We start from the raw sequence: 15,000 nt of genomic DNA, 5'->3' as shown, positions 1-15,000 counted from the left end.
CCAGAGGAAGCCTGCTGCTCACCTCCTGCAGTGTGGGCTGGTTCCCAACAGACCTCGGTCCAGTCTCTCTCTTACCGGTTGGGGACGCCTGCTCTAAGAAATACATACCCTAGGTCCCCACTCCAAAACTGCCTTGGGATCTGTATTTTACATGGTCCTCAGGTGATTGGGACCAGTGGACAGTGACTTCAGGGACAAAGACTTCCTACATAGCTGGCTCAGGCCCCCTCTCGCCCCAGTCTGCATTGGGCAGCACAAAGGGCCTTTCCCTCCCCAACCACAACACTGCAGCTCTCCTCTCCCCTCCTCGAGGGCTGAGTCAGAGTCCGCTTCTGGAAGAGTCACTCCCAGCCCAGCAGCCAACACATCACCTGGGGACAGACCAGAAATGCATACTGCCAGACCTGCTGATTAAAACCTCAGGAAGGGGCATCCGTGTCACGTGTGTTTTATCATGCCCTCCAGGTGCTCCCCAGGCAACCAAAGTTGGGGATACCGGATGAGAGAGCCTCACGCATTCAGGAGTGAGCAATAAAGCGAGCCGTGACCACACATAAGGTAGAACCAAGTTTATTAATGACAGCCTTTATTACAACCACTCTCAAGTGTAAAAAATAAAAGTGATTAATCAAGATTTAAAACTCAATTGGACTTGCTGTTTGGCCTTTCACTGGATGTGCCAAAGGGTGGGGATCCTGCCTGACTCCAAACCCACTGGGCAGATGGAGTTCCCTGGAGCATGAGGTAACCAAAAGGAGGGGCCACTGGAGAGCCTGGGTGTCCTCCACGCTGGCGGGACGTTTCAAAATGGCAACCGTGGTGGGGCGGGGAGTAGGAGAATTTTATAGCCAGAATATGGAGGGGACATCTCTACCGACAGAGACGCACACGCGCACATGCAGAGTCACACGCACCCCCAAACCGTGGAGACGAGATTTTAGAAGAGTTTCTGTCCTTTCTCTGAGACTTATCCATTTGTGATGTGACACGGGGCTGAGACGTGGGGCCTCTCTCAGGTGTCACAGAGTACACTACCTGGCCGCCCGGTTGTGTGTGGGCAAACGTGTCAGCGTACAATATGCCCGTGTGTCCCAGCAGGCCACAGTCTAACGTCTGCACCCCAAGACATGACCTCTGGTGGCTACCAGTTAGATTAAAATCGGGGAGGGGGCACAAAACGTGTCACTCCCACCTGGAGTGGGGCAGCGGTGGCAGCACCTGGGTGTGGTGTCCCACCTGGTGTCCCACAATGCTGCCCTGGCTCAGTCACTGCCCCTGAAGCATTTATGCTTTGTCACCATCCTGGCAGTTGGGCTTCATAAGAGAACAAAAAGGCGTCTGGCCACGCACTGGTTTCTTCTTTAATGAAAGCAAACTGAGACCGTAAGGAAGAAAACTCAGATGCTCCTTGGTTGTGTCAACACTGAAACTGGGCTTACTTTCACTCAAAAAGGAAGACGGGGAGGGTGCAGGAGGGGCCCCAGCATGGACTCTGGAGGTGACCACGGAGTCCCTGGCAGGATCTGCGAGGCCGCAGCAGCCTCTTCCCAACCGGGCCTGGTGCCCGGGCATGCCACGACCTCCCAAGGCCACAAACCCATGGACAAACACGGACCAAATAACGTTTTTAAATATCTGTAGGAAAGACGGCAGGTGAGGGAGATGAAGATTCAGATTCACAGGTCATGCAGCCTAAGAGTATGCAAAAAATTAATATTTGAGCGGAATAAGAAAGCACTTTAAAATTGAGGAACTGTATCTTAGCTCTCACCTCTGGAAGACAAAAAAAAAACAACAAACAAAACCACCCAGGAAAATTCAGAGTTTCCGAAGAGTCCAACAACGAATCTCTGGGTCGTGTGTAGGGAGGGGGGGCAGGGAGTATTTAACGAATACCTCTTTATTAACCTCACGTTCTCCTTGGCTTTCACCGATAAATAAAACTCAGGCTTCCTTAGAAAAAAGACCAGTCCTGCTCAAAGACAGCGTCAGGAGTCTGAGGCCCTGGCTCAGAGCACGTGGGACACACAGCTTCTCTTACGCGGAGGCCCTTTGGGGGCAGACCAAGTGTGCCCCCCAAGTTAGGGGTGGAATATGGTCACGAAACCGGAACCCAAACCCAGCTGTTTTCATCTTCAGGTGACAGTTCAACAGGTTCCAGAGACGCACATCAGGAGGGTGTCAAAGGTCCCCTGCCCTCCCAGCTGCTGGCTCAAGGTTGAGAAAGAGCAGAAGGCAGTCCTTCAAGAGGTGACGGAGAGCGACCCTCCTTGGCCGGCCCTCCGATCACGGCGGCAGACGACAAGGCTGACTTTTCTGCAAATGCAAGGACACCTGGATCCCTCACCCTCCCTTCTCTCCTTTGATGGCATCCGACCTCCATAACTGCATGACTACAGTAGAGATTCACAGTGCAACAACTTTCTTACTGGCTCACTTGTTTTTAATTCTGTCAGTGAGCAGCATCTCCCGGGTTTACCCCCCACAAACGCGTTCCTGGCAGCTCCATGAGGCGACATTGCAGGGTGCCCCGGTGCTTAGTCTGTGCAGCTCAGACGTCGGCGTGGCGCATGGAGGGGCGCATGGAGGGGCGCGAGGCTCGGTCTGTCCAGTGTCTTGCAGCAGCTGAGGCAGCCCTGCTACCAGCTAGCCCTGACAGCCTCGATATCACTAACCAAATTCTGGGCCAGGCAGATCCCGAAAATCTGTGGAAGGAAGGCAAGGGAGTCAAACGGTGAAGCTGACTTCATCAGCCTTTTCCTTGGCCACTGTGTTCCATTTTTTAAATTTTTTTATTTTAAAAAAAAAAAACTGAGATCTAATGCATATGTGGTAAAATGCATTCTTTTAAGATTTGATTCAGGGTTTTTACTGGGTTGTCAGAAACGTCAAGATGCATTTTTGCCTGGAAATAATATGCCATGACTTTTCCAAGAAGCCGATAGTATATGGACCAAGCCTTGCAACTATCATTACAATCTATTTACAGAACATTTTCATTGTCCTCCCCAAAACCCTGTCCCCATGAGTGGCAATTCCCATGACCCTGTCCTAAAGTCCTGGCAATCACAAATTTACCTGTGTCTCAATGCATTTCACTATTCGGGATGCTTCACATAAACAGAGTCCTGTAATAGGTGACCTTTGTGTCTCATGTTTGTCATGCAACAAATGCTTGCAAGGTTCACATTAGTCCATGGTTTTGATGATGGCTGAGGAACGCTCTATCCCAAGGATGTGCCCCCTTTTGTTTTGCCACTCATTGGTTGACGGATATCTGCCCTGTTCCCATTGTTTTGGCTATTATGAATAATGCTGCTATAAACGTTTGTGTATGTGTTTTAGGGGGAATATGTTCTGATGCTTATGCGGACATTGCTAGGAGTAGAACTGCTAGGTCGTGTGGGAACTCTGTGTTTAATTTCTCCTAAAGAGGCTGGGCCATTTTCATTCCCTCCAGCAATACAGGCAAGTTCATATTTCTACACTTGTTATTGCCTTGTTTAGTATAGACACCCTAATGGATGCGAGGTGTTATTTCATTGTGGTTTAGATTTGCATTTCCCTTAAGACTAAAGATGTTGGCATCTTTTAATGTGTTTGTTGCTTTTTAAAATTTTTGAGTAATGTCTATTGGATCCTCTGCCCATTTTTAATTTTTTTTATATTCACGATGAAGTGTGTACACAAATATGAGAGAGAGGGAGAGACAGAGAGAGAGAGAAAGAGGGAGTGTGTACCCACCATAGGTAGGGTCTGTCTTACTGTGAACCCTTTTCTCCAGCCTGTTGGATGCTGGGCACTTATACATGTGCCTTGTATGTTTTCAGGCTGAGTAGGCTGGGGATTCAAACCATGGTTACCACATGGGATCCAATTTCTCGTGAGCAGCACATCGGTGCTGTCCCACGGGGTTAGCCCCATGTCCATTTTTAAAATTAGGTTTGTCTTGTTATTGGGTTATAAAAGTTTTTCATATATTCTAGATATTCGATCTTTATATGACAACAACTTGAGAATATTTTCTCCCATTTTGTGGGTTATCTTTTCACTTTTTTGATGCTATAATTTTCAACATGGAAGTTTTTCATTTTGATGAAGTCTAATTTACTTACCTTTTTGGGGGTTGCCTGTGTTTTTAGTGTCATGTCTAGGAAAACATTGTCTAATTCAAAATCACAAAGATTTATACCAGCATTTTCTTCTAGAGTTTTATAGCTTTCAATTTTATATTTAGGTCTTTGATCAGTTTTGATTTTTTAATATATGGTGTGAAGTGGAGAGGGGATGTCTAACTTCATTCTCTTACATAGAGATATCTAGTTTTCCCAGCATCAATTCAAAAGTTGAGTGGCTTTAGTTCCCTTGTTTAAAATCAACTCACCATAGACATACGAATTTCTGGACTTTGAAAACTGAAATTCTATTTCACTGATCTCTACAGTCAGCCTTATTCCAGTGACACATTATCTTGATTATTGTCACTTTATGGTGAGTTTGGACCTGGGAAGTAGGAGGCTTCCAACTCTGTTCTTCATGTTTATTTTGGTTATTCTGGGTCTCTTGTGTTTCCATATAAATTTTAGAATCAACCTGTCTGTTTGTGTGAAAACTCTGACTGGAATCTTGATAGGGACTGCCTTGACTCTATAGATCAATTTGAGGACTATTGCTATCTTAACGATATTAAGTCTGACAATCTGTGAACACAAGATGTCTCTCCATTTACTTAGGTTTAAAAATGCATTTCAGCTAGGTGCCTCATTTGTGACCCTCCAAGGAAACTTATCACACAATAAAAAGGGCATGGGATCTCTGTGGCACTCCCAGAAGCCTTAGCCTGACCTCTGAGCTCTACTTCTGACTGTTGGTGTCTGCTCTAACTGTCCCAGCACAGTGTTCCTGAGCCCATGGAAATGACAGAATGCCAGCGGGCAACTACGACCCCAATTTCTCCATCCTGAACAGGAAAAAAGGTTTCCCAAAGTGGTTTCAGGACAGCAGCACCTAAAAGTTTTTTGTTTTTTTTTTTTTTGAGAGGCTTCTGCTATAGGACACGTGCACTCACCAGAAAGAAAGAGAGACAGAGAAAGACAGAAAGACAGAAAGCAAGAAACCACCAAAAGACAGAAAGCAAGAACCCACCACCACCACCACCACCACCACCACCCCAGGTGGATGGCCACGCCCAATCCCTTTTGCTCCATTTTCCTCTTGGGATCTTGGGCACATACACACAGCTGGTGTGAGTTTAAGCCACTGGGTCTGGGACTTGAACCGCAGTCGATTATGTGGGAGTCCAGCGATGTAGCCATCACACTATCTGCTGGTCCCTAAAAGTAGATTTTAATAAAACCAAAGCCAGGAGAGCAGGACATCCAGCCACTGAGCAGGAACCCTTAGTATCCCAAGTGACAAGAAGGAGAATTTAAAATGGGTGATGTTCAGAATGCCAAGATTTTTGTTCAGAAGTGTGTCCAGTGCCACATCGTGGAAAAGGGAGGCAAGCACAAGACTGGCCCAAATCTCCATGGTCTATATGGGCGGAAGACAGGTCAGGGCCCTGGATTCTCTTATACAGATGCCAACAAGAACAGAGGCATCACCCGGGGAGAGGGTACACTGATGGAGGATTTGGAGAATCTCAGGAAGTGCATCCCTGGAACAAAAATGGTCTTTGCTGGCATTAAAAAGAAGTAAGAAAGAGCAGAGTTGCTAGCTTATCTCAAAAAAGCTACGAATGGGGACTGACAGGTGGTGTGGTGATTAAGAGCTCTGGTCCCGCACATGGCTGACTATGGTTCGAGTCCCAGACCTAGTAGTGCTCTCTATCTCTGACTGTCTCTCCCTGGTCAAAATTGAGAAATAATGATAATAAATAAATAATTCTGTTTTTAAAAAGCTACTAATGAGCAATAGGTAGCCACTGCCTTATTTATGACGAAATAGAAATGTCTCACCTTTTTTATGTGTATGATACTTTAATTGATCTACACCAGAACTCAGATCATGAATGGCTGACAGGATATTTCTGCTGGACAGTCCTGATTTAAGTAAGACTGGCTTATGGTTAAATGAATATTGTTGGGTTTTAAAAATTTTATTAGTAATTTGGGAGGTGGCCACCAGCAGGTAGTGTGGTGGTTAAGGTGCTGGACACTCCCACATGGCCGACCATGGTTTGAGTCCCACACCTGGTGGCTTGCTTTCTAACTGTGTGTGTGTGTGTGTGTGTGTGTGTGTGTGTGTCTGGTAAAATTTAAAATAAAAGTAAATGAATAAATAAAATTAAATAAATAATTCTTTAAAATACATTAGTAATTTCAGTTCAGTAAATGTTATCCCTATTTGCCCTTTCTAAAGATATCATTGGTAATTCATTAGTAATGCTCATCTTTCTACAATGATGGTGAATGCCAACTCAAAACTTACTGGAGGTTGGTCTTTTATTTAGGTTTATATGTAACTGGTATAAATGAATATATAAATGCTGAAGAAATCCCTTCACTTCTTTTTTTTTTTTTTTGGAGAGGTTTTTTGCTATAGGGTGTGTGCGCTCGCCAGACAGACAGAGAGAGACATAGAGACAGAAAGCGAGAAATCACCCCCCAGGGGGGATGGTCACGCCACAATCCCTTCTCCTCCATTCTCCTCTTGGGATCTTGGGCACGCACGCACACGCGCCCGGCGTGAGTTTTAAGCCACCAGGTCCGGGATGTGAACTGCAGTCGACTACATGGGAGTCCAGAGACACAGCCATTCCGCTAACTGCTGGTTCCCTCCCTTCACTTCTCAAAACTAAGCAGATTCACCTGTGTTTTAATTTGTATTCATTAACCCACTAAAGGCCAGGGTTGAAGATAAGGTAGTGATGTCTACTTTAGGTATTTGGTCATAACTATGCCAATGTAATTCAAATTCCCTGTATTCAAACCACTGCCTTTTACTTACTAAAAGGCATTTTAGTGTGGTTTGTGACTGCTATCAAATAAAGAATACGTAACACTTTACATAGTTTATAAATGATTTATAAGGTCTGACGCTTTGAAAGTCAATGTGACAAGATTTAGTACCAAGTTAAATTTTATCTTTGAATTCTATTATCTAAGTCAGACTTAGTTATATTTCAGAATTGTCTTCAGGCAACTGTGCAAAACCACATAGAAATTGAAGAACTTCTGCATGTGTGTGATTGGCAATAGTGCTTTTGCCCATTTATTAGAAGGATTAAAGTAGAAGAGATATATACCATCAGCATAGATTTGTAAATTATGTCATCATAAGACTTAAGATCAATGATAAACCAGAGGACAGATCAAATAAAATAAAATCAAAGCCAGTGGCCAGCAGGTGGCGTGGTGGTTATGGTGCTGGACTCCCACATGGCCACCCACGTTTTGAGTCCCAGACCTCTCTCTTTCTCTATCTCTCTCTGTATGTCTCCAGTGAGCACACACGCCCTATAGCAAAAATCTCCCTAAGAAAATGAAAATAAAACCCGAGTCAGACAGTTCAGGTCTGTTCTCCAGCTCTCCAATGTGTCTTAAAAATTATGGTAGGGTGATTAAGCAAAGCTCCTGGGCTGGCAAGGGCTCTCCCAGGGCATCATTTTCCTGTGATATCCAAAAGGGCCTCTGCTTACCTGCAGCAACGCAATGCCTATGAAAATGCCGGCCACGATGGTTAAATTGTCCTGCAACCACTTCTCAAACTGAGGCACGCAGCCTTTCGTGTAGATTACAATCTGCTGGTCAACTTCCTTCACAAAGGGAGAAGAGACAGTCACAGATACACACCAGGCACAGGCCACACCTCCTCCAGACACCCTCCGTGCTAAGCACCAAACGAGACTCCACTTACGGGTTTTTGCCTGGCATCATAGCCACACTGAGTGTTGATAACATCTTCCTGGAGAAAAAAGAAAAGAGACGAGTGAAACTCACTCTTGTTAGATAGGAAGTCCACCCAGGACAAGCAGAGGGCCCCTGTGGAGTATCAGGAATGTGTATTTGGGCACACAGACCAGGTCGCCAGGCTAAACCCTTCTCCTGCATTATCCTATGTCATTAGCATGATAATCTTCCCAAGTAGGTATTAAAATATGCCTCATTTTACAAGTGAGGAAATCAGGTTCGGGGAACATCAGAAAGGACAGTGAGTCCATTAAGCAGGAGGCTCGAGATTCAAAGTGTTGCCAACCTCAAGAAACTCATTTATAATGTAGTTTGGGGAAGTGGAGACAAAGAAAAACCACAGCTACAGGGCAAAGGACAATTTTCATTAATTCTCTTTTAGGGAGAGTTAACGGGGACTTCTACTCTTTAAGCTACTGGGTTGTCATAAAAGTCATGACATAGTTTTTCTATGCAAAAATGTGTCATGACTTTTCCAACAACCTAATAGATACTTTCATATACTGTAAATGGTTTTTCAGTGAGAATACATCATCTTACTAAGTAAAAAACAAGCAACGCCCTGGCTACCTATCACACGGACAGCCTGACACCTCACAGGGCCGGATCAGAAACACACCCTCTGCTTTTTTGGGTTAGTTTGCTTTTCCCTCCTGTGCAGGGAGGCAGGTTGTGTTAGCTGAGACTTCATGGGATGCGGTATCTCCACCCAGAGGCTCTGTACGGGATGGGGGAGGGGGCGTAGTACCTTCCAAGAATCTTTGGGATTCTCCTTATGGACAGCTGTTCATGTAGGGTGGGAACTGGAGACAGGGTGGGGACACTTGGTATCTGCTGGCCGAGCCAAGGCTGTCTAGAGTGGGCCCTCGGGCTGAGCTGGGCATCCTGGCACCCTTCAGCCCTCCTCAGAAGACAGAGAAACGAGCCAGTGGGAAAGATCGGCTTGCTGCTAGATTCAGAGCCTGGCGCAGAGCCCTGGGTGATTCTTAGTCTCCTCCTTCTGACCAAGAGAACAACCCTGTCGACTGCCGGCCAGCAGCCCGCTAGGAAGTTCTGCTTTTCCATCCTCAGATCACAGCCTCTTTCAAAGAAGCCCACAGCCCCCCAGCCGCTGCAAGAGGAACATCACCGTGGAACACACAGGCACCCCTGGGCTCTGCCTGGGGTGCATTAGGGAATGAAAACTAAATGAAGAGTCCCGTGAGGGTGATGAGGAGCGAGCAGGGTGGGCATGGTGCACCCTCTCACACCTGGCTTCTACTCCATCCGGCTTTTCACTTAGAGTAAGGGAGTTGTATTCTACGTCATTCTGTATACCAGGCACATGATCTGACCCCAAATAGAATCTAACCTATGGAAAAACGGAATGGTACATATCTTATACATAATATGTATTAATTTATGTACATAATAACATACAAACTGCGATCATGGAGCTATTACGACACCAAGAGCAGCTGTGGCTTCCTATAAACCAGCCTAGCCTATCTGGTCTCTAACTCTCCTGCCACTTCTGATATTTCCCCCAGAACTCAGTCAGGAAGAAAAGGGTGACTAAGCCCAAACCAATGCAGGAAGCTCTCATACGAGCCTGCCACTCCCTGCAGGACCAACCCAGAATCGCCTGCTGCCAATCTGAGCTTGGGAAAGACACTTGCACTCCACATGCCTCCGTTTCTCCACCTGAAAATGGAGGGTAACAGAGGTATCTGCCGCTAGGAACGTCTCAGACTGATAAAGGCTTAGCGTAGGAACCAGCGTGTCCTGGTAAATTATCATCCGGGATTATTACTCCTACTGGGAAGAAGCGAGCACGGGGCGCCCCCTCCACAAGCTCCAATTAGGAATAACTGAGGCGGAAGAGGTTTGGAGGAGAAAATCAGTCTGCACGCACACACACACACACACACACACACCCGTGGCACACTCAGTGTGACGCTCAGGGCAGGCCAACCGCTCGCTGGCATCCACTTACCGCGGGGTCTTTAGTGCAGCAGGAGAAGGGCACGCCGCATCGCTCTCGACTTGCATTGGAATCTGTGCAATTGAAGTAAATATTTAGGTTCCAATCATCAGCTCCAAAAGCCCCACAGCACTGCCACTAGAGCAAACAGGAGAGAGTTAGGACTCCTCGACCTGCAGGCAGCCAGGCGCCTACACTCACGCCCGCCAGGACGACGCCCGCCCCTGCCAGCTCTGACCTTCTTTCTGTCACTGAATAGTCTGCACACGTCTGCACGCACACACACACACACACACACACACCCGTGGCACACTCAGTGTGACGCTCAGGGCAGGCCAACCGCTCGCTGGCATCCACTTACCGCGGGGTCTTTAGTGCAGCAGGAGAAGGGCACGCCGCATCGCTCTCGACTTGCATTGGAATCTGTGCAATTGAAGTAAATATTTAGGTTCCAATCATCAGCTCCAAAAGCCCCACAGCACTGCCACTAGAGCAAACAGGAGAGAGTTAGGACTCCTCGACCTGCAGGCAGCCAGGCGCCTACACTCACGCCCGCCAGGACGACGCCCGCCCCTGCCAGCTCTGACCTTCTTTCTGTCACTGAATGTATTCGTAAGCCAAATGGAACCTAAACAATCCCTGGGAAAGCTTTCTGAGTAACTAAGGCTGAAGCCTGTAAAGGTATGGGCTTGTGATTTAAACACTGGACGAGGCCCACAGCGTGGGGCAGGGGAAGGCTGAGGGGTTTACGGCAGGACTCAGAGGAGACCTGTTTGGCTTGGGAACATTCTAGAAGGATAAACAAGAACATTCTAGAAAGTGAAACAAGAACATTCTAGAAAGCAAAACACACTAATAATCATGGTAGTGTCTGGAGGAAGCCACTGGGGTTGGAGGTGAGCTACCTAGAGGCTTTATTTTCTAAAATGCTGATCTCTACATTTTATTGGTTTTGAGAAAAAATTTTATTGAGGGTATAACTGACATCCAATAAACTGCACATTTTAAAGTTTATTTTATGTATATACACACACATATATATAAGTTTATTTTATGTGTACATATGTTTATTTTATGTGTGTATATATATAAATATTTTATTTTACATATATATTGGGTTATATTATTGTATATATAAATATATATACCATCAATGTGATCAAGGTGAAACATAGCCATACTTTTCATCATATTTGTCTCTACTCTGAATTTAAAACAAGAGTGTGTCTTTAGATTTTCAACTTGCAAAGGGCTGTCATTTAAGTGCAATATAATGAAAGGAGCTGCTAAACCCAGTAGGTCTTCAGTAGAGCCTGGTTCGAGGGCTCCTCCAGCACCCCTGTTCTCACTCCCCTGAGAGAGACTCTCTCTAGTTCTAAGGTAAATAAAGACCATGCCTTCAGCATGTTCAGACTTTCAGGACCACCAATATCTATTTCAAAACATTAGACTCCACAGAAGAAAGATGGAATCACATAAAAGAACAGTATTCCCAAGCGCAGCAGACAGCTTTTGAAGAGCACCTGGACAGCCGTGTTCCTCGTGCCCATCTGCCCCTGATGGCCCTGGCTGAGCATCCAGAGTGTGCCTGGAATGCTCCGTCAGCTGGGTCGCACACACTAGGCAGGAACGACACCAGGGCAGGAGCGAGCGTGCATCCTAACAAAGTGAAGCCTGCCGAGGAGATGAAATGAGGCTTCATTTCATACCTGGGGTGTAGCCTACTCTGGGACAGCTACTGCTGTGACTGAACAAAACCAACCCAGCTCAGCTCCGTGCTGGGTGCCCACTGGGTAAGGGCTGGGGGTGCCTAGTGAGGCAGCTGCATCCTCACTTTACCAGAGGTGACCCCAGCTCCCTCTGAAAACTGTCCAACCCACGGCAGCCCGCGGGGCTCGCGTCCCACAATATACATCAATGCTGCAGACGCTGCTGTCTAGGACGGCCCAGTGACCCAACCGTTCCCTGCAGGCAGACACAGACCTGCCAGAGTGTAGACAGTCACACCTTAACCCTAAGGGGAAACCACAGAACCATGTGCAGCTCGCCGAGCATTACAAGATCCCTGTGACTTAGACAGTAGCTATTCTCATTTCCCTCTTACTAATAGGGAAATAGTTCAAGTCCTGTCAGCCCGAGGCCACTTAACAAGTCAGATATGGACACGAGCCTCATATCTTTGGGCCCTCGTGTGGACTGTTTTGCAGGGTGAGTGGCCAGGAATCTGCTGCTTCATTTACTCGGCTGGAGCCATCGCAGTCGCTCAGAGACCTCAGAGTGTGGGCGGGTTCTATGGACCCCTCACTAGCAGGAGCCACGAGGGCTGAGGAGTTTGCAAACTGTGGGTTTGACGTGCATACGCTGTAGTAACACTCAGATGGGCACGGTTTAGGAACTTTGCAGACAAAGTATGTTGCGTGTATTGTTATGAGCTGTGAAGTATGAGAGCTACCAAAAAGGAAGCAAGGAACAAGGAGGAGGCCATTTTTAACACCCAAAGAAAACTTTAGACCTCTATCCAAACATTCTTCAAATATGGATAAATGAGGACACTGTGATGCTAACCTTCTGCTCGAGAGTTTTCTTCTCTGTCCTTCTCATTTAAAAGAAACGGAAACAAGGGAAAAGTCATTCAGAGTACAAATCCTAGAAATCACAGAGTAAGTCATGAAATAATAAAAAAGCAGCAAACAAACACGAAATCAAGGAGAAAGGTCAGAGGTGGTTTCCGGCCGGCCCATGTGGAAGCCAGGAGGATTTGCTGGGGTCATTGTTCTGAGATGACTTTGAACTTGAAGACAAACCGAATTTAAACTTACATATTCCTGGGTGAAGTCTATGAGGTTTTGCAAATCAATGTCATCTCTGTAGGCTCTGATGTTGTTGTTTATAAAGAAATACAGCTGGTCTTTGATCCAGTCCTTGAAAACAAATGCCAGAACTCCGGCAGTGAGCTCCAAGAAGAAAATAATTCCCAGGAACACAGAAAACTAAGACAAAAGACACAGAGAACAATGGTGAGGACTACTATTTTGATCACGCACTTGTCCGGCTCAATGGTTCCTCTCTGACAGGGTTTGTAATTACGCTGAACTGTTACCCATCTCCAAAGCAGATACTCTTCAGTTTCTCAAGATTTGCTAATAGAACATTACACTCCAAGAAAAGGTTTTGAAAAATTAAAAATCATTTCATAATCACATTTTAGGGTCTCTGGTGTTCCATTTGGTAATTAACCAACAAAGCCCCTAAGCAAACAGGGATAATAGGACTTTCTCATTAGGCCACATGAAGGCCTAATGAATTTCTCGTGATTAATGTGCTGCCAGACGCTCGAACAATGACCTGCCCCTACATCTAGTAAGCTCTTGGAACTTGAAAGATAAATTAGCCCAATATTTTCAGATCGCTTGCCATTTGTTCCTGTGGCCTTGGCTCTGCTGGCAACATACTCTTCTTACGAATGCAGTTTTGGGATTCCCCTTTGCACCTGCCAAACAGGGCAAAATAACAGATGTGTTCATCTCAGATGAAGAGGAGGAAAGAAGGTGGGGACACTGTGACATGAAAATAACTTCCCATCATGAAAACAAAGGGGAGCCCCAAGTGGAGGGCCTCCTCGGGATGCTAGCTATGCTCACCTGCCTATGGGAGGAACCGGGGCCAGGAAATGCACACAAGCACATGGAGCCCCAGGGAGACTGCCGGCTAACGTAGATGGCAACAGTTCAGAAAGGAGACCCGGTGCCCTCGGCCCTGTGCAAACTGCCCGTAACTCCGGGGGAATTTCTCTCCCACCTGGGACACTCAGAAGAGCCCCGTCTTAGTCATACTGACTCGCCATGCACACCCACGGTTCTTTCCACCTCCTACCACCCCCACGTTTTTACCCAGCACAAACTTTTTCACTACAGTGAATTATGAGAAACGGGGCAGAGGATGCACTACAAGCAAATTGTTCCTGTGACAATGGCAGAGATAGTGACATTGGGGCCACCAGCCAGAAGAGGTCCTGAAGACTGCAGGACCATGAGTGGCAGAGGGCACTTGATCAACCTGTGGTTTCTATACTGAGCAAGCCAACATCAGCAGCCAGCCAAGAAAAAGACACTGGGGAGGGGATCGAAGAAATAACACGCTTCCTGTGATAAAGACAGACAGACAAAACGGATTTATGCACTCAGCGAACATCCCCTGAATGATCCCCGGGGGGTCAGGCCTGGTGGTAGGTGGGCTCTGAGTAAACAAGAATGAGTAAAACCTTATCCCTGCCTCAGTCGTACATGATTTGGGGAGTAGGGGGGTGTAGGAGGGGATGATTTCACATCAAATGTCAGCGTATGTGACAGGGTTTATTGGGGTGTCAAGTGACACTCTGAGAAAGTGAGCATGGCCGGAAGGGCAGAAATCAGTGCTGGCATAGTCTAGGGCCCCAGCACGGAGGCCCCGTTTCTAGATGTGTCAGCTTGGCCCTTTTAGGTTTCTGCAGAGTTCCTGGTTATCTGTCCTTGATGACTTGATGAGAGACTGAATTCAAACAGATTTTAATTGTCATCCATGACACCAATCATTTTGATTTAAGCCTAACTCAATCTAGAAAGAAAAGGGCAAGAAAAAGAAATCCTACCATTTCCCCTGATAGCTACGAAACAACTCCCGCTCATTAGGTACCGCTCTACCCCGAGCACCACGGGGATGACAGGATCACAGCTCGCTGGCCTGAGTGCGCACTCAGAGGCGGTCTCGTCTCCACCGAGGCGGTGGTGCACTTTCTAGTTCCCTGATGCATTTTTCCATCATTTACGTTATACACATTACCAAGGACTGAGTCCGGACCAGCGGAGGGCATGGGGGGTACGGCACTGGACTCCCACATGGCCGACCGTGGTTAGAGTCCCAGACCTGGCGTCTTGCTTTCTCACTTTCCCTCTTCCTTCTGTGTCCCTCTCTGGTCAAAATAAAATAATAATAAATAAAATAAATAATTCTTTTTTAAAAAAAGAATTGAGTCCAAATTCAATTCACATCTAATACTGGATATGGCAGAAATCTTTCACATTCCAGACACTGACTCATTGACGGGGCCATGCAGGCAACACAAGCTGGTAAGGATGCTGCCTCCCA

The 15,000-nt window shown here is 46.6% G+C and overlaps 1 protein-coding gene across 1 annotated transcript in view; it reads right to left on the bottom strand.

The window, feature by feature from the left end:
- Positions 1-2,425: 2,425 nt before the first annotated feature.
- TSPAN5 (tetraspanin 5) overlaps positions 2,426-15,000 on the bottom strand; it is a 175,388-nt gene continuing 162,813 nt past the window's right edge. The window contains exons 4-8 of the mRNA XM_006152177.3: positions 12,696-12,866; positions 10,238-10,363; positions 7,861-7,908; positions 7,643-7,759; positions 2,426-2,705 (exon numbers count right to left, since the gene is read on the bottom strand). Of these exons, the coding sequence (XP_006152239.1) occupies positions 2,640-2,705; positions 7,643-7,759; positions 7,861-7,908; positions 10,238-10,363; positions 12,696-12,866 (528 nt within the window). The 3' untranslated portion in view covers positions 2,426-2,639. The remainder of the gene's footprint in view (positions 2,706-7,642; positions 7,760-7,860; positions 7,909-10,237; positions 10,364-12,695; positions 12,867-15,000) is intronic.

The sequence above is a fragment of the Tupaia chinensis genome, unplaced genomic scaffold (assembly GCF_000334495.1).
Source record: "Tupaia chinensis unplaced genomic scaffold, TupChi_1.0 Scaffold000340_1, whole genome shotgun sequence".
Lineage (NCBI taxonomy): Eukaryota > Metazoa > Chordata > Mammalia > Scandentia > Tupaiidae > Tupaia > Tupaia belangeri.
Note: the sequence above shows the minus strand (reverse complement) of the source record. Positions and strands in the feature narration are given on the sequence as shown.